The 26,580-nt window shown below is 41.6% G+C and overlaps 1 protein-coding gene across 1 annotated transcript; it reads left to right on the forward strand.

Annotated features, from left to right (window-relative positions):
- The first annotated feature begins 312 nt into the window (after nucleotides 1–312).
- On the forward strand, nucleotides 313–26,342 carry STAT1 (signal transducer and activator of transcription 1). The gene is made up of 24 exons (XM_074144942.1): nucleotides 313–366; nucleotides 2,361–2,489; nucleotides 3,095–3,239; nucleotides 4,492–4,590; nucleotides 6,477–6,572; nucleotides 7,313–7,391; nucleotides 8,530–8,621; nucleotides 9,184–9,335; nucleotides 9,611–9,769; nucleotides 11,183–11,275; nucleotides 11,721–11,780; nucleotides 12,238–12,267; nucleotides 12,350–12,443; nucleotides 13,353–13,394; nucleotides 13,870–13,953; nucleotides 14,469–14,567; nucleotides 15,040–15,175; nucleotides 16,973–17,028; nucleotides 18,157–18,251; nucleotides 20,518–20,657; nucleotides 21,972–22,157; nucleotides 22,777–22,852; nucleotides 23,255–23,357; nucleotides 24,377–26,342. Exons 2-24 carry the CDS (start codon nucleotides 2,362–2,364, stop codon nucleotides 24,398–24,400), a joined length of 2,268 nt encoding a protein of 755 aa, XP_074001043.1. The 5' UTR covers nucleotides 313–366; nucleotide 2,361; the 3' UTR covers nucleotides 24,401–26,342.
- The last annotated feature ends 238 nt before the right edge of the window (nucleotides 26,343–26,580 follow it).

Here is a 26,580-nt window from a genome sequence, read left to right on the forward strand (position 1 = left end):
CCTATTTCTGCTTCACCTGCTCCTGCCAGCACCGCCGCGCTGCCGGGCGGCCTTGTCTTAACAAGGGTAACCTCTCTCTGCCTTGTACGTGTGGTGCTTCTGCCTGCCAGCCCTGGCGCCAGCGATGAGGGGCCGGGCAGGCGACCCCAGCGGTGGGGAGGGAAGCGCTGCGCTGGGGAACAGCTGCCGAAGGGAAAGGGCTGTGGGCGGGGCAGCCCGGCGCCACCGCGCGCCCATTGGCCAAGGCCGCGAGAGGCTGGGCTCTGATTGGCTCGTCGGCTCGCCCGCCCCCCCCACTCAGCCGGTACTTCTGGGGACCAGCGGCGGTCGGGGTTGTGGAGCCGGAGGGTGGCTTTAACCGTACGCGTAAGTGCGGGCGTTGCGCGCGGGGTGGAGGGGGGCTTTAACGGCCACCAGCGGCTGCGGAGAGAGCGGGTCGGGGCTGGCAGGGCGGCCCGCCTGGCATGGAGGGGGGGGAAAGGACGGGGGAGCGCTGTTCTCCCTGAGGGCCCGTCGGGCCGCGGTGGCGGGGAGGTGTAAGGCGGCAGGGATGGCTGTCCCCCGCCCTTTGCTCCCGAGCTGCCGCCGCGTGGTTGGGCGGCGATCAGCCGGGAACGACACGAAGAACGGAACTGTTGGGAGGCGGCAGGGTTAAGTGCAGTTAGAGTAGAGCCGGGAAGGAGTCGGAGGTTAGCCGTGGAAGACGGCCCCGAGCACGGGTGTTACCGAGGCGCACAGACCCGCACAGCTGCAGATAAGGCCCCTTTTCTCCAGGGATACATATGGACTGCATATTGCCCTTACTCCAGGGCAGGCAGAACAGCAAAATGAGCTTTCCATCCTCCAGCACCTCAACTTGTCCGTTTGTCAGTGTCAGGCTGAGCCCTGTATCCCAGTATCCATCTCCCCAACGCTTTCTCTCCAGAAAGGTGCTGATTTCCCACTTCTCTTGTTATTTACCTGCTTGCATCCCCAAAGATCGCATTTTCTACATTATTGTATTGCTCTGTAACCAGCTCTTTGGATGGTACGCTGCCACCACCTAAGTCCTTTCCCAGTCTGGTTGCTCTAAGACACAGGAAGACTGGAGTACATCAATTTAAGCACCGGGGAGCGGGGGGGGGGGGATAGACCAACTTCTTGCATTTAGACAAATTATTCCAGCTTTCCTCACCAGTGTCATGTTTAACTGTTTGCCTTGGTGCCACTACAGCATTCTCAAATGCTGTGTTACCTGTATACCAAATCCCATGCACATCAAAATCCTCGATGCCCCTCACTTTAAACATAAGAGCATTTTTAACTCGCACTCCTCGCACATAGCGTATTCCACTCGGCAGCTGAGGGAGCTGGCATACAAACATTAAGGTGTGGCATGTATAAGATAGGACCTATCCAAGGATCGGGGCAGCACTGGAGTGAAGGGCTATCACCCTTTTCTTCAAAGCTGCAGATGCAAGTGGACTTTAATTTCACCACCCATGTTCTCAGCCTGGACTGTTCCTTAGATGTATCTTTACATGCCATTTCCACTACAAGACTCTAATCTGCAGCCCACTGATGAGACTATAATGGGTCTGCAGCCAGACACCATATAGGAGAACATACAACTACTCTGTCATAGAAGTGTTATTGTACAGTATGGCTTATCTCAGTCATATTAGTTCATTTTAAGTAACCTGTGAACATTGCAGACATTATTTAATTTAGCCCACAAATTTGATTATGGGCACCAAAGCATATAGTAGAAAAAACAGCTCTCCAATACTTCTCCACTTCAAGTAACCCGAGATCTAGTCCATTTTCAGAGCACCTGAAGTAGGCCCTTATGTTTCTTTGATTTTCTACCTCTTGGTGATGGGGAATATAGCTATACCAACAAAAGGTGAAACTCCACATACAGGATCTCGATCCTGCAGAGTACAGGTATCAAACACACAGGTTCCTCATTCCTGTAACCCTACAAAGCAGGAGAGCAGTAACACTACCAGTAACCTAAATGCTGTGAAAAGGGATTCAAAGGAAAAAAAAGAACCCACAAGTTTTCGTAGAGAGGAGTGATTTATCTTTGCATTACTTTTCATGAAATAGCACACTGTCTTAACTTGCAATTTTAAATTAAAAGAAAATTTTAAAAAACAAGCACAGAAGAAGTTGTATACAGTTTTAATGATTAGCTTTCTAAAACTGTTACAGCTGAAAATAAAGTGGTTTTGTTTGCTGGAAACACATTTCCTTCCTACTCCTCCAATTTTGCCACTGTTCATGAAAACTTTAAATGACTGACTTTTCACCAGTTCAGTCCAAATACTGCTTAAATATTTAGACTGATTTGTTTTTTTCCTCCCCCCCCTCCTCAGGATGACTCAGTGGTATCAGCTACAGCAACTTGATTCCAAGTTTTTGGAGCAAGTTCACCAGCTATACGATGACAGCTTTCCTATGGAAATCAGGCAGTACCTGGCACAGTGGCTGGAAAACCAGGATTGGTAAGCATAAAAACCGGCCTTCAGGTTGCGTGACAAGCAGTGTTCTCATACATGCAGTTACAGGCAGCAGCAGAAGGGAAGCAAGTGTCTAGGTGAACCTTTGCTGGTAAGACACTTCAGTAGCTGTGTGGCAGCTATAGCCTGTGTTCCTGCCCTTCAGGGCTTTCTAGAAGGGCCTAACACCTAGAATAACAAGTAACAAAAGCAGCTGTTTTAAGACTGCTCATTTACTACCTTGGCAGCTCAGTCTGTCACTGTTAACAGAACTTTTGCCAAGATTTCTATGGAGTGTCTTAGGAGCGTGATACAACATGCACATGCATCAGGTTCACTTTTAGCTTCTTGACGTGCATGGAATGGGTAAATGAAGTTGCACAGAATGTGGCAAGAATAATACAGAGAAAAACAACATTTCTGTATCAAGGAAAGTAAAGTCAAAGTTGAGAGAATGAAACTGACTTACGTTTGAAGGTAGTTCTTACTGCTCGCATATACTACAACTGGAGTTGGGGATTAAAAATAAAGTAATAAAGTACTCCTGTGTGCATTTCTTGAATGCTGTACTGAAAGTGTATTTAACACAAGCATGCCTTAAATTATTCTAGGGAACATGCAGCCAACAACATATCTTTCGCTACGGTGTTATTCCATGACCTGCTGTCACAGCTCGATGATCAATTTAGTAGATTCTTGATAGAAAACAACTTTTTGCTGCAACACAACATAAGGAAAAGCAAACGTAATCTTCAGGTATGCCTATACATTTGCTTGAATTGCTTCAGTAGCACAATTGGATGCCTCTAAGCAAACTACCCTGCCATGAGGGATTTTCACAGAGAATGTGTGAGAATCCTAATTTAAAAGTCAGTAAAAGTCAGAATTCAAATGTGGCTCCATTTTTAGTTTTAACTGGCTACAGTTAGAAAGTTACCATTTCATTACCAGCACAGTTATAGTTTCTGAGAACTCTAGAAAAAAGAAAGTTGTCATTTCTAAGGTGTTTCCTATATGTATCTGGAACACTTACTCAAATGTAGTTTCACTTACCCCACCCCTTCCCCAGCTGCTTTCCTCTGTGTTCTAATAAATGTCTGATGCAGAAGCAGCACAGGGGAAGAAATCCTTCCCATGTAAGTGCAGAACTATAGTTAATAGCAAAGGATTTGTCGTGAGGCAGCACTTCTGTGCTTTGTGTTGTACTGACAAAGATAAGGGCCAATGAAATCAGTAGTGAGCGGCAGCACAGAACATATGCGTAGTGGACAATTATTTTCATTAGTCAGTGCTCCCCTCCTCTCTGTAGGGCTCTATGCCAGAAGATCTTCCATAGAGTCACCTTCTCAACAGCCTATTACCAAAATACCTAACTTCTCCTCACCAGAAGGCCATGACTAGGGGAGCATTTTCTGAGGAGACAAGAACATGACCAGGCTATATCAGCAGTGAAAGATAGTCAAGAAGGCTGGTGCAATTCAGCAACCCCCGGGGCAGCACCATCCTGGGTGGAGCCTCAATCCAGAGCATGTTTCAACTTAGTATGCATATAAAACAATAAAGTTGAATTTGTATCCAGCCTTGACTGCTTGTTCATAAATGGCAGCCAACGTATCTCCTTTACATTACTGAGCAAGAGCTGTACCTGTCAAACTAGAACAACCACCCTTCAAAACCAGCAAGTATACTTCAAAGGTGTGGGAAGGTAGCTGTCAAGGGAAGGTGAGCTCTCTGTAGGACTGTAGGGTAGTATCTCAGTTCTCCCAGTAACGTCTCTGGCCCTTTCCTGTTGTTTTGTGCTGAGTTCCATCTCTTCATACACTAATGAAGTAAAATGGAAACTTTCTTGGAGATAGTTACAGCTGTCACACATCCTGTAGTCTTGAGGAATGCTACGACCAGCATGTGCCCCGAGGCTCACACACAGTCACCAATTTTGCTAGTTGGTTTACTGAAGGACAAGAAATTCTAGGTATGAACTTTGACAATAGACTATCTCTAATGGCAGGATAACTTCCAAGAAGACCCAATACAGATGGCAATGATCATCTACAGCTGTCTGAAAGAAGAGAGGAAAATACTGAACAGTGCCCAGTTGTCAAGTCAGGTAACAGTCTTGGAATATCTACTGCAGTTGTATCTGCAGTATCTTTTACTATTATTTGGGACAGAGTGAGTGGAAGACGACTGAAAGAGGAAACAGGCTGTCCTCTTTCTGTCCAACAATGTTTCATAAAGACAGAAAAGTGAACAGTAATACATACCAGCTGGACAGTGGGGCTTGTTTGTGCTGTAAGAAGCATTTGGAGGGGAAATGGCTAGAAAGTAATTTTTATTCCTTGAGTGATGTAAAAGGTACACTCTTTTTTTTTAATGCTACTATAATACAGCCTGATGTGTTCTTCAGATTTTATTGCAATTTAATAATTAGTGCTTGCCATATTTCTCTTAGCTTTTTTTCTTCCACATTTTACTCCTGAATTTACTCTGTATTAAGCAGCTGAGACTGGGTGCTTCTCTGGACTGTATCTCTGGGAATGTGATGCATCATTCTCCTTCTGAATTCTCCCTTTTTTTAAGTGAAGTCCATTTCTTTCCTCTGAAGCACAGGTTAAAACCGTATTCTTCTCCTTCCTTATCTATTCCCTGATTTTCATCTTTTTGTTTTTTTCCTTTGTAAGGAGAACTGTTTTGCCATAAAAAAAAAATAAATCTGCATTTGGGAGCAACGTGCAAGCTATATAGCTAGATGTAATCCACTTATGTAGTAATAAAGTGATGACTGACCAAGCATGTTAAATTCTGATACTTAAATACTTCCCTTTAGGGCGAGTTTTTGAATGAATGTTGGTAGAGTGGGAAGAGCACTCGAGCACAGGCTTTCAACAAGGGGCCTAATGCAACTATGTCCAAAACAGCTCCTCTAAAAATGTGACTGACAGAGCCCTTGTAGCTGCAGCACAGCTGTTCACTTTCTGTCCTGGCACATGACAAAGCACTCATCTTTCCAGCATGCAATATATTTGGGTCATCAAAAAGGGAAATAAGTCCTGCTATCCTTACTGTTGGCACTACGTAAAACACCATGCCCTACCTCTGCTTTCTGGTAAACATTCTCATTTCCCAAAGCTGAGAAGGTAAAATGCAGAGCAAGCACAATTATAAGCATCATAAAACCCAAAGGAGAATCCCAAATGTTAGGGTATGCTCAGACTGCCTTAATAGCCTGAGTTAAATCTGTGATGGTGGACCTTTCACAGTTTACTAAAATACTTTAGATGACCTTAGCTTAAGTGTTAGTCAGAGCAATAATGCATACCTGACTGTCCCGCATTGGAGGAGCAAGTTTCTAACACCAATAGTACTGCTAACGTGTGGAATTAAAAGCCTGTCTTTCAAATTACTGCAACACTCCCTGAATGATGTCATGCAATTAAACTTCCTTTATGGTGAGCTTTCAGAGAAAGTATGCAGCGATCTAAGATGTGCCTGAATGCCCTGGAGGAGAGGAATTGCATACCAAGTTATCCCATTTACCTGTACACAGACCTATCTTGTTCTTGCTCCTAGCCTTTTTCTCCCTATATGGATTCATCCCTATGGATGAATCTAATACTTGATGTAGATGTTACCCAGTCTTCAGGGTTGTTTTCTTGAAATACATTTAGAAGATTGACACAAAGATAAGAAAACGAAAGAATGGATTTGTGCAAAAAGAAAACACAGTATGTTCATAGCTTTGTATTACTATGAAAAAAAATACAGCATCACCACACAACAGGCATTTTTAATCCCCCATTGTTTCTTTCTTGCAGATTCACCTGAACTTGATTTTTTATAATATAAAACATGAGTATGGTTTATTGGAACAAGGCATGCTTCATCAGGCTGATTGTCAACAAAAGCCACTAACTTGCATTAATGAAAAAAAGTATTTGCTGTCATAGATCGGTCTGGTTTGACTTATGTTCTTGTTCTGCTTGCTTCTCTCAGATGGAAGTGGGGAGCATACAGAACACTGTGATTGGGATGCTGGACAAACAGAAGGAGCTTGATGCGAAAGTTAAGGCTGTAAAAAACAGCGTTATAGTAAGTATAGTATAACTAAAGTAGTGTTTTTTATTCACAGATGTTGAAAAAGCTTTCTGTACATAAGACTTTCTAAAATGACAAAAACAAGGTAATAGTTTGGTTTTCAAGTCTATAACCAGCGTTTGTCTGAAAAGAGAAAGTAATTATTTGTCATTAGCACTATAGTACAGATTGGGATTTGACTGGTTTAGAAAGATCAAATTTCTTTTGTCTGAATTTTAGCAACAAAAACATTTTACTCAACTGACATGCTAGCAGCTGAGGAAGTGCTCTTAAGAAATCATGTACTGACCAATTTGTTGTTAACTGGAAGGTAGATTTTCATTTAGCATATAGATGTTCATTGTCTTAACAGATACTATCATGACAGAAAGCTTTTCTCCAAGCAATACCTAAGACAATGAAAGTTTGTTTAAAATCCTGTGCGCTGTTTCAAGTTTTTCCACAGTAGCCTAGGTTCTCCTAAACTGTGTGAATTTATGTGGCTAGACAATGAGTGCTTTTTCTGTATTTTATAATTAATGGATTTTAGTTGGCTGAGAAGAGGGAGGGAGAGCAAATAGAAGGTGATTAAGCTTAGGGATATTTCCTGTTAGGAAGTTACAGGAAAAGGCATTGCTGCAAAACTGGACTTCATCTCTGTAATGGGCTGGTACCAGGCGGTTCCTAATTAGAAGTAGTCTTACATTACATGAAATTATTGAGTAATTGTCACCACCTTCACTTGTGCTTAATAGGATGTGGAGCAAGACATCAAGACATTAGAGGATATGCAAGATGAATATGACTTTAAGTGTAAAACGTTGCAGAGTAGAGGTGAGTAATTTATCAAGGACATACCCTTTTGTATATAGGTTGTAAGAGTAAACTGCTGTCTTATGTCAGGAAATGAAACCTAATGATAGGCAGTCAAACTTACTGGTAGTGTCCCTCCTTTATTAATTCTACTTTGATAATGTCCCTCCTTCATTAGTTCTGCTTTACTCTGAAACCTAAATTCCTGAAAATGTGTTCTCTGCATCTGTCTGTTCTTACAAGTAAGAGAGATGCTTTGTTAACACAGTATTCCTTTGTCCTTTACATCCCTTTGCTACTAGAAATAGCAAACCCTATAAACTCTGTGACTGTTCAACCATACACCTAAATAGTGAAGTTTAGGCTTCTCTTTGCCATCTTGTATTTCACAAATGCCTTCCTGCTTCAAGTTTTATGGGCTTTTGTGTACTGAGGGAAGGACATGCAGTTGTAGTCCACGCTGGTTTCATTATATAGATCTGTCTCTCTTTTTGACTACTTTGTTCTAGAAAAGGCTTCAGTTTCCAACACAATTTGGCCATTGACTGTCCCTCAGAAGAGGGACATGTTCAGAAGATACTAAGGGGAGCGCTGAGCCGTGATTTTGCTCTTTGTACTTGAGGGCAGGTAGTGCTTCCATTAGGCAGACAGGAACCTCTAACTTAAGGTCAGTAGGCAGCAGAGGTAGTAGCTAGGGCTACTATGTAGGATCTGTCAGCCTGGGCTATCCTCAGGAGGCTGTAAACATCCTTCCTTGAAATAACGGCTGACTTCTGTTGCCAGGTTAAGTAACATGAATGATTCGTGTCTGAAGTCAGCATGAAAACAAATTGCTCAGTGTGTATCTTTACACAATATTACCATTATTTTAAATCAGGTTCTTCCTCTAAAAAGCAAGCAAACTCACGTCTCGGTTATTTCACTGGGATAGTAGCTTTTCCTTGCTTTAGTACTTTAAGTGTAGACTGTGTCCTTTTCAGAAGGGGGAAAGGAGGAATCAAAAAAGTCTAGGAGGAAATAAACGTTTCCTCCCTTAAGCTTTAAAGATACACTTCACTTGACATTAGCCAGGCAGGTCCCCTCCTCCTCACAGTGTTTCCCCCACCCATACTTCAGCACTCCTTCAGCCTCACCTTCACAATTTGGCCTTATTTTACAGAGCATGAGTCCAATGGTGTGTCGCAGGAGGAATACAAGAAAGAACAGATGAATCTCAAGAAGATGTTTTTATCACTTGACCTTAAGAGAAAGGTAGCACTCAAGTTTTCTTTCAGAAGGCAACAGCACTTAATTTTGAACACATGTTCATTTTCACTGGATTGACATAATGAATTATATAAAAGAAAACTTCACTACCATCAGTTAAAATAAGATTTCATTCTTTCAATCCTGACTGAAAACCTAGAATCTCTGTAAGCAATTTTATTTCTCTTCTAGCAACCTTTAGTGAAATTCTGTCAGGTAAAGCTAAAAGAATGAGCACATGACACCTTTTCTCTCCCAATCTCATTGCAGTGCTCCAATCTACGGCAAGCACTGGGTGACCCCAGATACACACTTGGGACATACATGGATGTGAGACTGGGTCCTTAAAATTCAGTGACACTGAGTAGGCTTTCTTTCTCCACTTAATCTAGCAAGTACTCCAGCTAAAGAGAAGCAGGTGTTTTTGGAAAACATCCTCTCTTAACAGAAACTATTACTTTGAGGTCCTTGCAGAGTTTTGCAAAACAGATAGCGTTAGCTAAATCAATACTTAGTTTTCCTGGGTGAAGTATTTTTAATAAACAGGGTAATTTAATATTCTCTATAGGAAGTGGTGAACAAGATAGTACAGCTGCTGAACACCACAGAGCACACACAGAGTGCTCTTATTAATGAGGAGCTGGTGGAGTGGAAACACAGGCAACAGACTGCATGCATTGGTGGCCCACCCAATGCCTGTCTTGACCAGCTACAGAACTGGTAAGTCTCTAGTCAAGGACTGCATTAGACAGGAACTTGAAGTGTGTTATGAAGGAACACCAGATCTGTGAAATATGCTGATTATTTATATTACACATTATCATTCTGTCACATCATAACTACATTTCATTGATATTATTACCTCACCACATTTCCAATAAGCAAGAAGTGTTCTCTGTGCACTGTCTAGTCCTTAGGGACAGTCACCTGGCTTGTGTCTCAGCATTATTACAATACAAAAACATGCTACGAGTAATAAGATTGTGTAATTTTAGGTTCACCATTGTTGCTGAAAGTCTACAGCAAGTTCGTCAGCAGCTCAAAAAGCTTGAGGAATTGGAACAGAAGTTCACTTATGACCCTGATCCCATCACAAAAAATAAACAAGTTCTGCAGGACCGAACATACAGTCTTTTCAAACAACTCATCCAGAGGTAACAGACAAAAAGGGTCTTTTTATGTTTGCATGAGTAAATGGATGGAGAGCACCTTCCCTTCTGTTCCCCCAATATTTCTTTCATGCTAACTTTGTATTTTCTGAGGTTGTCTTAAGTTTGTCACAAACATTAAACTAAGGGATCATTTTTGATATTTACCCTATGTAAGGTTTCCACAGGTTTAGGCCCGTGGAAAGGGTTTGTGATCAGTCATCATGTAAGTTAGCTGGAGCTATGCTACAATATGCATTGATTATGGAATCAAACTACTAGTCTGTTAGTCTATTTCTTGCTTTAAGCTTCAGCCCTGCAAAGTTCAAGTAAATGGAGGCAAGAAACCATCCGCACCAAGCTATGCACAAGATAAATACACGCTAGATTTTCCAACCCTTTGTCTCTGGACACATCCTCTTTGTCTCAAGTATAGGAAGGCCACCCCTACTTCTGTACCATCTCTATGATGCAAGTTAGTGTAGCTGGTAGTTGCCCCACAGAGATCTGAGTTCCATTCTGTAAACATACAGTAGATAAAAGTTAATGCTGCAGAAGACTTGAATCTAGCAGGTAAGAGCAGAGGCTTAGATACAGCAGGTAACACCCTGTTAGGGGTGACTAGAACCCAAGTTTCCAGAGTCCCATTCAGATGCTTTGACCACTCATCTCCAGTGGAAGTAGCTGTGGAAAACAGGGGTACTGCTTTTCAGTGAAGTGAAGGCAATGAGTAAGAGCTGTAGAAATCCAGCCGCTTAGTTATATGTAAGATGCTGTTCAGTTATCTTGCCTGTGAGCATAGTGGAAGGAAAAGTCTCTGTGCTGCCTATGACTTGGTAACAGTAGAAATATTTCAGAATTTATGTCTATGCGGCACAGTGCTACACAAAAGGTGCCCAAGACAACAACAGCTTGGGGTGTATCAGAACAGGTTAGCCTCAGGAGTTTGCTTCGTGGGTTTAGCAAGCCCTCATCAAATCCCCAGCTAGCTTATCTAGCTGCTGGGCATGTGTTGTTACATAGCACTCTCTCACAGCACTGCAATGGTAAGAATACAGCAAACCCTGGAATGGCAAACAAAGCAACACTCCTCACTTGCATTATGATAGTCACATCAGTGTTTACATGCTGCTGGATTTCATGGAAGTTTGAGGTAGCACTCTCCCTCCTCAAGCCATCAGTGTATTTAAGAAAAGGCAGCCCTTATGAAATCACTTCATACTTGCAATAATTCTAGCCCCATTGATACAAATGAAAGAAACCGACACACAGACCTCCACATAGATTGAAACTGAACAAAAAATGTATAGTACTACTGGTAAACCATCATTCTTTAAAGTTCACTTTTTTAATGTAATTTCTTATTCCTTAAAGTCAACATTGATAAATCGGAGTGCCTTTAATCTGTTCTTTCCGTAGCTCCTTTGTGGTAGAGAGGCAGCCTTGCATGCCAACACATCCTCAGAGGCCCTTAGTCCTGAAGACAGGAGTACAGTTTACTGTAAAGCTGAGGTATGTTTTCCCCTTTCCCCTTCTTGTTTTGTGGCAAGCCTTTCATGTCACTGGCTTCCTACAGCTGAGAGGGTGGCACATCTTACACTGTAGCCCAAGTGCTAAAGTCAGTAAGAGGGAAGTGCCATGTGGCAGGGGTTTATCTTCCAGAAAAGTTTAACTTGCTTTCAGCTTTTACCCTTTCCCAGAAGTAGGGGGTATTGAGTTTATAAGAAACACAACCAAACAGCAGAAGACACATGCCGACCACTTTGTCATGCAAAAAGAGTAACTCATTTGCCCATCTAGTTTACTCTCTAAATGTTATCTTGTACGGAGCAAGCTTGGAGCCTCTACGTAGCCCTGAGTTGTGCAGCTTAAATACATCTGCGATAAGCAATGCTATAGAAGAGAACCTGTCTTTTGCAATTTTAGTCATTGAAAAAAAAATAATTTCTCTTTCCAGATTGCTGGTGAAATTGCAGGAATTGAACTACAACTTGAAAGTGAAGGTTTTATTTGATAAGTACGTTGTATTTTTCTCATGCCTGTGTACATTAATGGTAAGCAGCCCCCCATGTTCAGAAATCCAAAAGGCAGTCATATTTTATGTGTTGAGTCAGCCAGGAGCAGGCTGGTTCTTCATGGCAGCAGGTACATGCTCCCTTTTTCTTACCCATGGCCCTTGCCCTAAATCTGTCTCTGCCATTAGAGACATGTCACAAAGTACAGACTGCCTCAACTTCTTGGCACCAGCTCCACTCAGGTGTGCCAAGGAGAACTCACTACTGCTAAATCAGTCTAGGCATAGAGCGGCACTTGGGCAGCGTGTGCACTGCAAAACCACTTCTCTGTTGCAGGTGTTTCACTTGGGGTAGCACTACCAGTTCTCAGACAGCTAGTAAAACAAATACACACACTTTCTGTCTGTGGCAGAATCTTAAAAAGGTTTTTATTTTTGTCTTTTTTTTTTTTTTTGACAGAGATGTAAGTGAGAAGAACTCAGTCAAAGGGTACGTGGCATCACAATTTGGTATATTAATGTTGGGCTCTCCCAATGAATTTGAGACTCTTAATTATTTTCTCTCTGTAAAGGTTCAGGAAATTTAATATTTTGGGTACAAACACAAAAGTAATGAACATGGAAGAATCTACTAATGGAAGTCTAGCAGCAGAATTCAGGCATTTGGTAGGTGGTTGTTTTCTTTTATTGACATCTGTTTAATTGTGTGGGTAGAGGGTGTGGTAGGAAGGAGACAGGTTTTTTTATGGAAGTAACTGTTTATTTTTTATATAAGAGGAACTGTGATCATCTTTCCTTTTTCTTTGTTCTTCCCTTTTTGAAAATTTTGGCTTGTTTCAATTGAAACGCTGTTGTTTTTGTTACTGAAATAGGGCTAGAAATGCAAACAAGAGTATTTGCTACCATACAGCTTATGTTGCAATGAGTTCTTTGGAGGAGAAAAAAAAAAAAAAAGCCAAGAAACACTGGTTTGGGCCTTTCAGAGGAAGGCCCATAGGTAGGAAAGCTTGGAGTAGTTTAAAGGGCTTTGAGTTTGGAAGGTGAAAGCTTTCTAGGAATGGGCAGCTACAAGAAATTCAGTGCCTTTGGCAGACTGTACAACACTTCTGATGTGCAGATTGTGAGATAAATCAGATTGGTTCCATCATTACAACAGAAAAGAAAAAATGCAAGTCCTGAACCAGTGTACCGTGGAAGTCTCCCTTCCTCCTTTCATTGTCCAGAGCAGACACTGTCTGGGGTTTATTGTCCAGTTCAGAGGGATACTGTGATAAACGAGTATTTCATCTGCTCCTTCCCGATTTCACACTGCTTCTGTTCCTATAAGGACTCTTACATGAAGGCATTACATCCTAACAGTGCGATGTCTATTTTCACGGATGAACAGTTTATAAAATAGTAGTTACCTACAGTTTAATCCTTTGGCTTCCACAGCTTAGAACCAAATAGAATCAGACACTAGTGCAGCAAGTTTGCATACAGTTAAGCAACTAGAGCATGCAAACGTTTCCATCCTCTCCATTTTCATGTGGCCGAGGTAAACGAGTAACAGGGGATTTTTTTGTTCATTTGCAGCAACTGAAAGAACAGAAGAATGCAGGAAGCAGAACGAATGAGGTAAGCAGTACTAACTTTGTTTGTAAAGCTTTCACATAATACCAAAAAGGCATTCCGGCCACTCAGCCCCATGAAGAAACGCACAGGATGACAGATAGATAGGAGAGGAGTTCAGTGTTTCTAGGAAATTATCTGTGTAGGAGGTCTCTACAAGTGAGAACTACTGCCAGAACGGTGTCCCTTTGGACTGTCCCTCACTGGCACCTAGCTTTTACAGGACTTTCTGGCAAGGACAGATTTTTCTGTGGCTTCTAGGTAGGAGCCAAAAAGAAACAAAAAAAAGTGCCTAGAGAGTACCCATTGTAACAGGCATTTTTAGGAAGTTAGCATTGGCACTTGACTTAGACTTGTAAACTGTTTCTGAGGTCTAAAGCAAGTAACCATAGGCAGAAAAGGCTTTTCCCCATGATACATCCCCTTACCTTCACCCCAAGCAATTTTCAAGGTCTCCAAAAGGTGTTGTGTTTTTTTAAAGGGTCCTCTCATTGTAACAGAAGAACTTCACTCTCTGAGTTTTGAGACGCAGCTGTGCCAGCCTGGCTTGGTAATAGACCTAGAGGTATGTCTTAGATGAAAGCAGATGGACTTAAATTCCTGTATGTCACTCATGCTGACAATCTAAGCTTTCTTTTTATTGTTATAATTTTTTTTAAATTACTGGGATATCAAGCACTTTCAGTTATTTCAAAATATATGAATGACACTTTACAGTATCTCTGTATAGACACATACAGTGAGAATGTTATCAAATCTCTGGGTAAATAAGAGCAGATGTGCTTTGCAAAGTGTCTGATAACCAGCCCTGTGTTTTAATCTCTTTAGGTATCATTTTTTTCAGAGGCAATGTTATGAACTCTACCATTCTTATCAGCACTATCATAACTGACACTAAATGAAAGTCTTTCTAGTACTTCATCATACTGACATTTTCTCCCCTACATACAAACTTCAAGTGAAAAAGTTAAGACCATGCAAGCAGGGAATTACAATGGAAATGGGTTTGTGGGTACTCTAGAGGAGGACTGCAGCAGTGGTACAGGATAGTCTGACATGTTTCCTTTTGCGTCCTTTCAGACCACATCCCTTCCCATTGTTGTGATCTCAAACGTGAGCCAGCTTCCAAGTGGATGGGCTTCTATCTTATGGTTCAACATGCTGTCTACTGATCCCAAGGTATTTGCCAAAAAAAAAAAAAAAAGTATCAGAAACACTATGTGTAATTTTGAAGCATTGTCTGTTTAGAAGTGGCTGCTGCATATTTTTTTTTTTTTGCACACAGTTGTCTCTTAAGGGCTTTGAGATGTAGAGAGAGAAACACAGTCACTTACTTCCCTAAACAGAGCCACACTTGAAACCCACGTAAGGATAGTATGCGTTATATTCAGTATACACAATGAGAAGCTAAATAAACACTGTATTTGAATTCTTGATTGTATTTGTGTTATCTAGTAATCCTGTCCACATGACCAAAGCAGAGTCCCAGAGATTGCTTCTCCTGATAGCCATCTGCTTTTGCAGAGTTGTCTCAAGCTGACATCCATTCTTAAATCTGCATTTTCTTTTGGTAATACACTTTTGTAAATGCAAATGGCATTCCAAAATTAACGTTTGTAACTATAGATTGTATTTTTCCCTTCCATTCCAGCACTTGTCATTCTTTCTGAATCCACCCTGTGCAAAGTGGGCTAAACTTTCTGAAGTTCTGAGTTGGCAGTTTTCTTCCGTAACAAAGAGAGGACTCAATGCAGATCAGCTGAGCATGCTGGGAGAGAAGCTACTTGGTATGATCTGCTTCCATCACAGATGCCTTTTTGAATTGAAGCTAATTCTACATCTTTTCTGCAACCTATTTTAAGCTTTCATTTCCTCTCACACCTTTTCCCCTCATACAATACCACTTCATAGCAATGAAGTGTTTTCCAGTAGAGTTTGTAGATGAAGATCACAAAAAAACCCCAAGATCTGCAGTTCTCATTTAGGAGTTCTGTGCCTTAGGGCAGTGCAGGCTACTTCTGCCTTTTGAAGAGCTACTTAAGTAATGCACACGTTTAGTCAATCTTTGAGGTGGCTGTTTTTTTGGCATTGTTTTGTTTTGTTTTTAAATCTGTCTCTTATTTTTAACTTCATGCATGCTCCCAACTACAGTGGGGGTTTACTCTTATCTGCATAAACACAGTTGCACTATGAAAGTGCAAACACTATGAAACTATTAAAGGGTATCAAATTGAACGTCTCCTAGATGAGAGTCCTTAGTAAAAACCTAATGAGCCATGAGTTTTGTTTCCAAACACCTTGTCAGTTTGCCTGATAGGCAGGGCACTCGACACTGCATAGTAGACTCTAGATAAATATAAATGCTTCCTGAAGCTTAAGGTTAGTGGAATATACTGAATTAACAGTATTTTTAAAAGTATTTGACATCAGTAGGCCTAGGTGGAAAGTACAGCATTCCAGTCTCCAATTCTCTTCCTCTGATTTCCCCAAAACATAAGATCTGACAAAAAACTTACTGATTCAATAGATTGCTTTTCAGAATTCTGCAAGGAGAGTAATTTAGTTAATTGACCATCATGAAGACAAAGTGACCACTGACATATTTCTATGGTCAGCTTCATTTCAGAATTTCAGAGATTTTGTCAAGCTCAAGATTTTGTCAACAGTAAGGATGCTATTTAAATATTATCTCTACAGCTAAAAGTATTTCACTACTGAAAAAAATCCAGGTAGCTGGACACTACATATTCAGAATTCCTTAGTACAAGGGGACACAGAATCTAACAGGGTGCCAGGATACAACTTGCCTGTTTATTTTGTGATGTGAAAGTTGACAGAATCTTGGTCTCTAACACTAGCAGCATCAGAAACAAGCTCCCTGACCTGATTTATTTTTAGATGAGAGGGAGAAGGCAGCATATTTCTGACTTTATTGAAATACATAGCGTGATCTGTAATAGAAAAATTTTGCTCTGAATACAGTCAGGGTCTGCAAAGCTCTAGCTACACCAGTCACAGCATAGTATTGTCTTTGTGGTTTGGATGAGGTTATGAAACACTTGACATAAAAACAAAGCAGGGGGAAATGATTGCAACAGTAATGAGATGAGTCTGTGGTTGGGACAGACCTAGGAGTCAAGAGTTTCTGGGGTAAAAGCCTACAAGTCACCAGAATTGAGACAAGAAAGTGGTTAGTCTCAGAAAGATCTTGTAGAGTCTGCTGAGCTCCTACAGAAAAGCTTAGAGGTTGCAGTTTTCTTGTTTAGCCAGAGAAGAGATGTGCAAGATTTCTGTCTCCTTCCGGGAAGGATTTTGAAACTGGCAGGTGTTGGGCATAGCACAGCATAGAAAGTGTCAGAGTGAATTGGTTCCCATTACTCAAGGTCTGTTTATATCATTTGGTCATTCTGATGCAGTGAACATCTCCAGAGGGCAACTTCGCAATCTCTCCCTGTACTAGCCGTGCAAATACAGTAGCTTTCTATTTCTTTTCTGAGTTGTAAATAAACACTTGTTGCTCTAAGTACTTTCAGCCTTACTAAGTAACTTATGGAACATTACTAAAGTAAATTTATTCTATTCAGGGCCAACAAGCGGAGGATCTCATGATGGCCTTATTCCTTGGACAAGATTCTGCAAGGTATGAACACAGTTTAGAAACTGAGATGGAAGAGGGAGCTTTGTCTTGGTTTGTTTGGGTTAGTTGGGGTTTTTTGTTCTTTTGTTTTTTTCCAGGGTGCTTTATTTTTCATAGTGTACCCTAATTATTCTAGAGCTTACATGGTTGTGGGAGGTTTTGGTGGTGAGGTTAAAGTAGCAGCAGGAGGAAAAAGGGCTTGTAATAGCAAGGACTAGATGATTTGGGGATTGCTTTGAGCCATGTAAACTATATAGAAAAATGCATTTTTCAAACACAGCATCTTCGTTATTATTAATGTAGTTGCTATAAATAGAATAGTTCTCCATTTTAACCATTACAGAAAGCGTCAAAAAAAAAAAAAATCAGCAAGACTAGCTATTCTTCTCTGTCATAGTGAAGGACATCTCCCAGACCAGGGGCAACTGGATTAGGGTGAGGATTAGCACAGGGTAGCCAAGAGACTCAGCACGATGGCAGGAAGCCACATGAGATTTCATAACTCCGGCTGCAGCAAGACACGTTTTCTTTGGCTTTAGACCCTAAACTGGTGTAGATAAGCAGGAAATGACAGCAGGCAGGGGCATACTCCAGGGGAAGAGCAAAGCTCTGGTGACCTACAAGCACTCAAGTTCATTAATATGGGTGTCTCAAAGAATTGACATCCAAGTCTGAACAGAAAGTGTCCTTAAGCTGTTCTGCCAGCCAGCCTGGTTGAAAGCCCCATGGGATGGTTTGGGCATCCAAGAGCTCCAATAAGGACAGTGCCCAGGCAGGAACCAGAGCCTTTTCTCTGCTCTCAGACCAATGTCACTGCATGAGGTGATGGATCACATGTTTGTGGATACTGTAGGCTCAGGCAGGCATTTTTCTCACACTGTCTCTTGCCTTATGATTCAGTACACGCTTCATTCCCAATAGCTTCTGTCCTTCTGGAGTAGAGAAACAGAAAGGAAAAAAACTCATAAGAGAAAAGAGGGAGGGTGGAAAAGAATAGAGGGGAGAAAAATACAAGAACAAGTAGATGCTGGCAGGGTTGAGAGCTAGCTTCCTCTGCTTAACAAAACTCACGTTTCATTAATCCCTGTTCTCCCCCCTCTCACTGCTGCCTTTCCATATTTTGAATTTCAGGAAAATATAAATGATAAAAATTTCCCCTTTTGGCTGTGGATTGAGGGAATCCTGGAGCTTATTAAGAAACACCTCCTGTGTCTCTGGAATGATGGGTAAGACTGAGTGAAGTTAACAAAGATTCAGTCATTGCCTCAGACCTCTCATTTAGGCTCACAATTGCATCCTCAGGTTGTGAAGTTGTTTGTGCAGATACTTTGAATCCAGTAAAGTGGAACTTGCAGTGAGAAAAATCTGAAGGCAAATTAATTCTAAGGAAGCCTCTAACGAGGCAACTGCTTGAACCAAAACCATCAGGTGACCAAGCTGTCCCATTTAAGTCAGAGCTGGACTTTGGATATTAGATTTTTTAATTTTTTTTTGCCTCTGCTCCCCCTGTAAGCAGGTTCTTTCCATATCCTGGAACAGAGCCTCTTTTGTATTTGACAGGGAAGACTGAAGTACAACAAAGTATTAAGTTGTAAAGTGATCATCAATCTTCCAAAAAAAAAAAAAAAAGCCTACCCGCAAGGAAACATTATTGTGAAAATCCTGTAGGTGGCAGCAGCCAGACTCTGAACCTCTGTATCTGTACTGAGTCTAGAAAGTAGTCTTTACTGATTTTAGTAATTATTAAGTAGGAAGGCTTTACCAGATGAAAAACCAGTTCCATTTGCCCTTTAATTCTGGCTTAGTAAACTTTTGATTCTGTTATTGCCGATTTTAGAAGTAACTGCTGCCAGAAAGAGGTTTAGCCAAGGTCACAATCCTGCATTTTAGGTTTAGCCAAACTATGAAACCCTGTCAATAGCACACTCACAGGAGAGCATCCTAGAATGCAGGATCTACAACAGCAGGCTTGCTGTCTTGCTACATTCAACAGCAGGCTTCAAATTATTACCCCCTAGCTCCAGATGAACTCCGTCAAAGCCCTTTATAGTACAAGCCTTGTTTCACTGCCTAAAACCTATGTATTTCTTAGCTAAGTGGACTTCAGTGCCATGGGAACTTTTTGCCACCATTATGGAAGCAGAGTTGCAGCTCTGTCCTGTTTCGTGTTCTGCCTCCATATGGCTCTGTGCCTGCGGGATTGTTTTCCCATGTGGCTTTGATAGTGTCCAATCTTGAGTAGCATTACTCATTGCTCTGTTATGAGAACAATCTCCTAGTAAGGGTTTAACAGAAAGAAGAGGTGCAAGTTAAATCCTGAATGTAATCAAAACCAGAGATTTAGGACTATTAGTTTTTCCGCTCTCAACTGGCTTTGTTGGATAGTTACAGATTTTTGTTTTCTAGAAAGGCAAAAAGGAAAACAGAAGGGAAAGTTTGTGACAACTGCAAAGATAAACTTGAGTGTGAAAGAGACAAATCCAAAGTATTCATTAGGATAAAGACTCCCATTGTGTAGAAAAGAATAAGCATTACAGCCTCAAGAACACTTGCCTTTCTTCATACTTGAGGGATGGGAAGGCAAAAGACTTTCCTTATACACAGTACTTTTGCTACCAAACATATTTGTTACCTAAAGTATGCCATTTTTTACAAAAAAAAAAAAAAAACAAACAAATCACAAAACAAAAACCCCAACACAGGACAGCTTACAGCACCTGAAATTCTAAGCAAAAATCATGACTATTTAGTAGTTTTTGTGCAAAAAGCACTTTCCCCAACTTAATGCACAGAAGGACAGTAGTAGTAGTACTCAAAACTTCATTATTGATAGAGTATTTTGAGGAATAAGAAGCAATACAAGGAAGTTTTCACCTTTTAAAAAAAGCAGTTGGGGTTTAACCAAGGGTTAGGCCCTAGTGCTGGCTCATACAACTCCCTCCCAGTACCTGTTCAAATCAATCCGTTATAATCACCATGTTGGTCACGCAAGCTTAACAGCTCATCTAGAAAATGTGCACAAACAATAAAACAAACCCCACACGTGTATGGATGCAATCTGGTAGCTGGTAAACTTTGTTCCATCAGCCAAAAAGAAGAAACAACTATTCCTTAATACATTTTTGAAGTTAAAGCCACTAGCTGGGATCTGACCCTGTTGCACACATACAACTTCAGTTCCACAGCCCAGCTTTGACAGCAAAAGACAATGTCCTTTATTCCAAGCTCCAAAAAACGTTTGTATAAGCCACAAGGCAAAAGGAAGAGTGCTGAGGGAAGCTGTGGTGATTCATGGCTTCCACAGGGCAGGTCCAGCCTGTCAGTCCTACTGCTAGCTTTCCAGCTGTTCACAGGACAGAACCTTCTGTGAGGCTTTTACAAGTACTTCAACCCTTTTAAGTGACAAAAGCTTTTTAGTTTTCCTAGCTAGCCCAACACAGCTTAGATTTTATGTTTAGGAGTAAACTCAACTTTTTCGTTTCAACATTACAGATGCATCATGGGTTTCATCAGTAAAGAGAGAGAACGTGCTTTATTGAAGGACCAGAGTCCAGGAACATTTTTACTAAGGTTCAGTGAAAGCAGCAGAGAGGGGGCCATCACATTTACTTGGGTAGAAGGATCTCAAAATGGTAAGTCAGTAACAGAGAACATCTTTGTCTTCCAAATACAAGCTTATATCAGAACAAGAAGTCTTTATGCTCTTTTTCACACTGAGAACAAATACAACCCACCACGCTAGCAGTCCCCACCCTTACAGACAACAGCAGACACATGCCTTACTTGGCATAGCTCAAAAACTACACAGTGGATTGTTCAAAGTTTCAGCTAGGACTAGTAACACTTCCCAGGTACTGCTTCTGGCCTGGAAGTTTGTTGAGGACAAACTGCCTAGACTGTCTCCTCTGCCTCCCTAGGTTCTCTCTTAGCAAGACACCTTTAATACATAAGCATCCACATCTCCCTTCAAACCCACATCACCTTCCGCATTAGAGATTTCTCTCTCAGGAAAAGTTCAATACAGACACATTCAGCTATCTCTACTGTTATTCTCTCCCACTGCTTCACCTTGTGTGTGATGCTGCTTTCTCAAACAGCTTTCTTTAACTCATGGTCCATCACGTTTGTTCCTTCCCACATTCTTCCCAGATAAACCACATAGTCACTTACTTCATTTTTCTAGCAGTTCTCCTTCTTCCCATTTCCAAAAGAACAGCAGATGAAGAACTTGATTCTTCAGTTAACTGAGTTACCCTCCTAACATCTTTCAAGGAAGCCTAGAGGCTTAAAAACTGCAAAAAGGTATAATCTCCCTTATATCCAATCAGGGTTCTTCCCTTCTCATACTACGTAAATCAGCCTCACCTGCCAGGATGCTGCAGCTGTTTACGCTTCACTTGGATGAGCCCAAGACCTACAACAGCTGGAAGAGAAACTGCTGAATGTACTAGAATGACTTGTTTCCCTTTGCTGCCTTCATACCTAAGGCATCCAAAAACGGAGCAAAGAAGGGTGACAGTATTTGGAGCATTCAAGGAAGCTATATCTGTCTCTCTTTATGAATCATAAGAGCCCAAAGTGGTGTATTGAGCTCAAATTTCCTAATAGGCAATATAGTTTGAATGACATCATTTGGAAGAAGGTTGAAAAGGTAGCACATTTTAAATTAGTTAATGAAATACTGCAGTTCATTTCAATGGATCATGCTGAATACAAAATACACCAAGAACCTTCACTAAATGCTATCCCCTCCATGTGCCTTCCTACCCCACAAAGCAATTGTGCTTCCTTTGACAATCTTTAAATACTTACCTGCAGCACAGTAGGTATCATTCACGTAAGTTTGTGTGACCTCTGAATTTGTGGAAGTAGCCGCACCTTTTCTGGGCAGTTTTAGAAAAAGCTTTGAAACTACCTTTAAAAGTCGATGCTTTTCTCATTTGCAGAGCCCCAGTTCCATTCGGTAGAACCGTACACCAAGAAGGAGCTTTCTGCTGTTACTTTCCCTGATATCATTCGCAACTACAAAGTGATGGCAGCTGAAAACATTCCTGAAAATCCACTGAGATTTCTGTATCCAGACATACCCAAAGACAATGCCTTTGGCAAATACTACTCCAGGCCTAAGGAGGGTGAGTGCTATAAATGGCTCATACGGCCTAAGGGTGACGTTTGTTCTTGAGGTTACTCGGGCGCTGTATAGTTTCTGTGCCATGGAAAGACAGGGCAGCAGTTGGTCTGAGTGTCTTTGCAGCCTAACCCGTGCTTGAGTGCTGCTCAGCTGAAGGGTGAGAACAGAGCATCTAAGCTTTAGTAGGTTAAGAAAAACGTCTGTTTTTAAGGAGGCACAACATGAGATGTAGTCAGATCAAAAACTGAAAACATAATTGGTGCTGGCCCTCTAATACAGCTTTCATGTCTGCCTGTGCGATAGTTCAGAGATGTAGGGTCCCACCAACAGCTGGACTCCTATTACGCGACTTCACAGGACTGATCCTGGTTGTGTGGGCCTGGCAGCATGTGTTGGTACAGCTATGTCAAAATCAAGGGGAGGTTTTGTTCCTCATTTTTTATAGGGGAAAAGCAAAAAAGAAAATTTTACTAAAAAATGAAATGGATTAACCATAGTGCTGTAAAACGCATGAGAGAGAGACTTGTGTATTCTCTGGGTCACAGGCTTTATTTTTGACACAATAAAGATGGCAATGTGAGGTAAGCTTGCTTATTTTTTCTTTTCCTCTCACCTTGAAGCACCAGAGCCTATGGATTTGGATGGCCCCAAGGGAAACGGCTACATCAAGACTGAGTTAATCTCTGTATCTGAAGTGTAAGTTTCCACAGAAATGCTGGATTTCCAGGAAGTGATAATTTTTTAGCTGTAGTTCATGTGTCTTCGCAATATTTCAGGCGTAGGTGCCATTGTCAAATCTTTATCCTCTTTCTCCTTGAGGGTGTGATCACACCACGTTTGAAACACCGTTTTTAGGTAAAAACTCTAGAAACCAGCACGTAGTTGTTCTGGCAAATAATTCTTTGTAAAGCACTGACTAGTCTTCCCAGTTTTCATTTAAAGCCATGCTGTTTTTGCAAAGCATGGTGCATTTTTCACATGCTGTCTTCTTCACAAGAGACCTCGCTAGTGGCCCTTCAGGACTTAGAGCCAGACATGGTAGCCCAGCTGTGCCTCACTTCTAGTGAAGGTTTGTCTCTGCTCTTCTCCTTCTATTAGTCACCCTTCCAGGCTCCAGTCTCCAGAAAACCTGCTCCCCATGTCTCCTGAAGAGTTCGATGAGGTGTCTCGAATGGTGGGCTCTGCAGAGATTGATACAGTGGTACGTATTACAAACCAGCCTTTTGCAAGAAGGTTGAGCCAGAACATTTCTTTTCCTTTTTCTCCCCTTAAAACATACATCAGACATGTAAGAGAAGCTAACACTTCAGAAAACATCTCTTCAAATGTGTAGGAAAAGCTGGGAATCCAGAGTTAGGCTCAGATTTCTCTCACTTGTTCTTTCCACTTGTTTAGAATCACAGAATGGTTTGGGTTGGAAGCGACCTTAAAGATCATCTAGTTCCAATCCCCCTGACATGGGCAGGGACACCTCCACTAGACCAGGTTGCTCAAAGCCCCATCCAGCCTGGTCTTGAACACCTCCAGGGGTAGAGCATCCACAACTTCCCTGGGCAACCTTCTCACCACTCTCAGAGTAAAGAATTTCTTCCTAATATCTAATCTAAATCTCCCCTCTTTCAGTTTAAAACCGTTACCCCTCGTCCTATCACTCCACTCCCTCGTAAAGAGTCCCTCCCCACCTCTCCTGTAGGCCCCCCCTTTGGGTATTGGAAGGCTGCTATAAGGTCTTCTCAGAGCCTTCTCTTCTCCAGGCTGAATAACCTCAACTCTCTCAGCCTGTCTTCATAGGAGAGGTGCTTCCCTCATAGGAGAGGTTTGTGGGGACGGGTGAAGAACAGGAGAGCAAAGCTTCCAGTGTGTATTATGCAGGCAGAGGACAGGAAGGAGTAACGCTGTAGTGCATCCCATGGGGTCTGGTTGGGGAGGAAAGCTAGAGCAGATAATGCAGCTTGGAAGTGTTGCCCTTCCCCCAGCCTGCGAGGTACTGCCTGTTAACTTAGCAGTGTCGTCCTCTTGGGGTGTACTTCAGAAAAAAAAAAAAAAAAAAAAAAATCCCAATTAAAGCATGGTGCTTTGTTTTCTTCAGGGTAGTTTGATCCTAAGATGCGAATCTGGTGCTATTTGGGGAAGACCTGTTTGTGCTCTGCAGTTAGCAAAGGCTGGAGTATTAGGGCTTTACTTGGCTTGTTTAACTGACGTGTACTTTTCTTGTTGCAGATGTGTTCAGCATATTCAACTTAAAGGTTGAGCTTTTTGCTGCATCGTTAACACAGCTGATTAGCTTATGCATCCTGCTCTGCAGTCAATGGCTCGGTGACACGCTCCACTTCAGTTCTTTGGTTTCTCAACCTGAAGGTTCAGTAGCAATTTTTAACTCACGGGAATGTAAACAGCAGTCTGAGTAGCCTTCTTGCATGCACTTTTTTTGTTTACAAGTTCTTTGTTAAAGAATTTCCAGTTATCGAGATACTGTGCCGGAGGAAGAGTGGAGGATAGGAGTGAGAGGCCCTCAGCAAAAGTGATGGGAGAAACATGCAATTTTTTTGTTTAAGGCAATTAGTTAAATTTAATGTTTAAAATAGTTGGCAGTACATAGAAGGCTTCAAAGCAAAGCTAGTTCTTCTGCAGAAGTTCTGGTCAGAAAGCTTGCACCTTCTGCTTAACTACTTCTGAAGAACTTTCACAGCTTTGAATTTTCATCTGCATCACAGAAAGGAGAAGAGAAACACTGCAGGCACAGAATCCATATGCTGCTGAAGTTTGTCCTGGTTTTATCTTTTCTAAGGGCATGGCATACTGAGAGAACATTAGCCGAAAACATTATTTGCCTTTCGTTTTTGCTTGTTTCTTAAGGCAAGGTCTTTTTGTGTAGGATGTTTAGCACAACCTTTCCCATAAAGAGCACTTCTTAGGACGCTGTCTTAAAGCTGTATTGGCTCAACACGTACTCTACAGACTGCGGTCATGCTGTCTAGCAGCACTATCAGACAAAACAAGAACCTACTCCTAAAGAGTGCAAACCGGTTGGAGTACATTTTTACTCACGGTGCTTAATCTACCAAGGTGAGGATTTGATCACTCATATCTTTTACAATAAGACATGTCCCATTTAGGTTATAACAGGTGGAAAGGAACTTAATTTCCTCATGCACTATGAATCAGGGCATTTATTTAACTGTTGATTTGAATAGCTAGAAGACCCTACAGGCTTTGATGATGAAGTGGCTTTGCAATTAGGGGTAAAGCACAGGATATACTGAGCAATGGCTGCAGGATATGCAGTCTGTAGTACTTAAAGGATGAAGCTGTGCTTCCACCAGAGGAACAGATTTGTTTCTCCACATTACTCACAGCTAAGAGGCAAGGTTGTCTTAAGCAGCTGGTCTCTTGTACTAAGGGCATGTACTAGTGCAGACTGCTAATTAGCATGCAGCTGAGCAAAGCCACTGCAGAACACTCGGACCAGATCCTGCATGTTCAGGTACAGGACCTGGGCAACCGTGTCTAGATGGCCCTGCTTGAGCTGGGGGGTGGACAAGATGACCCCCTCAACCAGTCTGAGACTCCACAGCTTCTCAATCAGCTGTGACACGTTTCCTATCCTGCAGTGGGCAGTGTGACTCACAGGGTTTGCAGAGCTACTTCTTTACCATTCAGAAATGCTAGATTGATCAGCTGCTGCTTAGAAAGTAAGCGACCAGTTCCATTTAGTTTGCTGTGCCCAGAGACTGATGTGCCACCCCTGCAAAAGCCAGAGAGAAAGAAAATTTAAAGGACCTAGAGCCTGCAACATAGTTATTTAAATAGAAAGCATTGCTGAACTGACTTCTTTTTGGTACCCTGGGTTACTGAGGTTACAAGTGCTATAGAGCATCACAACCAGTGACTTTATGCTTTTATCTTATATGTAGCTGAATGTGTATCTTTATTGTAATATAAAAACAAATATTTGGTTTTTGAGCTACACCTTGTACTCATGTTCTATATGGAGCAGTTCATTTTAATTACTTTCATACTTCTGGTTTTATTGACCAGAGTGAAATTCGCTTGTGAGACTTAAAGCAATGGCCTTTTTCATGGCTTTGTCTTCAAACAGCCAATAGTTCTAAAAGCAATGTGTTTTTTTCCCTGATGGAATATTCTTTAGCCATTTGAAATAAATGGAACTGTCAGTTGAAACTTTGGTCCTTTCTCTTGTGTTTTTACTACTTCTATTATAAAGACGATACGTCGGCCAATACTTTACTGTATGTCATTTTAAACTTGTTTGTGCAACTAAACCATTACAGCTCTGAAGCCTAAGGCAGTATATAGATGCTTTTAATTCACTGCATTGTTGCAGTGCAGTCTGCATTACAGAGCACTTGAAAGGTGGCTCTTAGAGTAATTATTATTTTTGTTATTGCTTATATCACATCACT

Source organism: Numenius arquata, chromosome 3, assembly GCF_964106895.1.
Source record: "Numenius arquata chromosome 3, bNumArq3.hap1.1, whole genome shotgun sequence".
Taxonomy (NCBI): domain Eukaryota; kingdom Metazoa; phylum Chordata; class Aves; order Charadriiformes; family Scolopacidae; genus Numenius; species Numenius arquata.

Coding starts and splice junctions, on each gene's coding strand:
- STAT1 (XM_074144942.1), top strand. CDS start 2,362: ATGACTCAGTGGTATCAGCTACAGCAACTTGATTCCAAGTTTTTGGAG. Junction 8,622..9,183: donor CACTTGACCTTAAGAGAAAG/GTAGCACTCAAG, acceptor TATTCTCTATAG/GAAGTGGTGAACAAGATAGT. Junction 11,276..11,720: donor CAGTTTACTGTAAAGCTGAG/GTATGTTTTCCC, acceptor TTCTCTTTCCAG/ATTGCTGGTGAAATTGCAGG.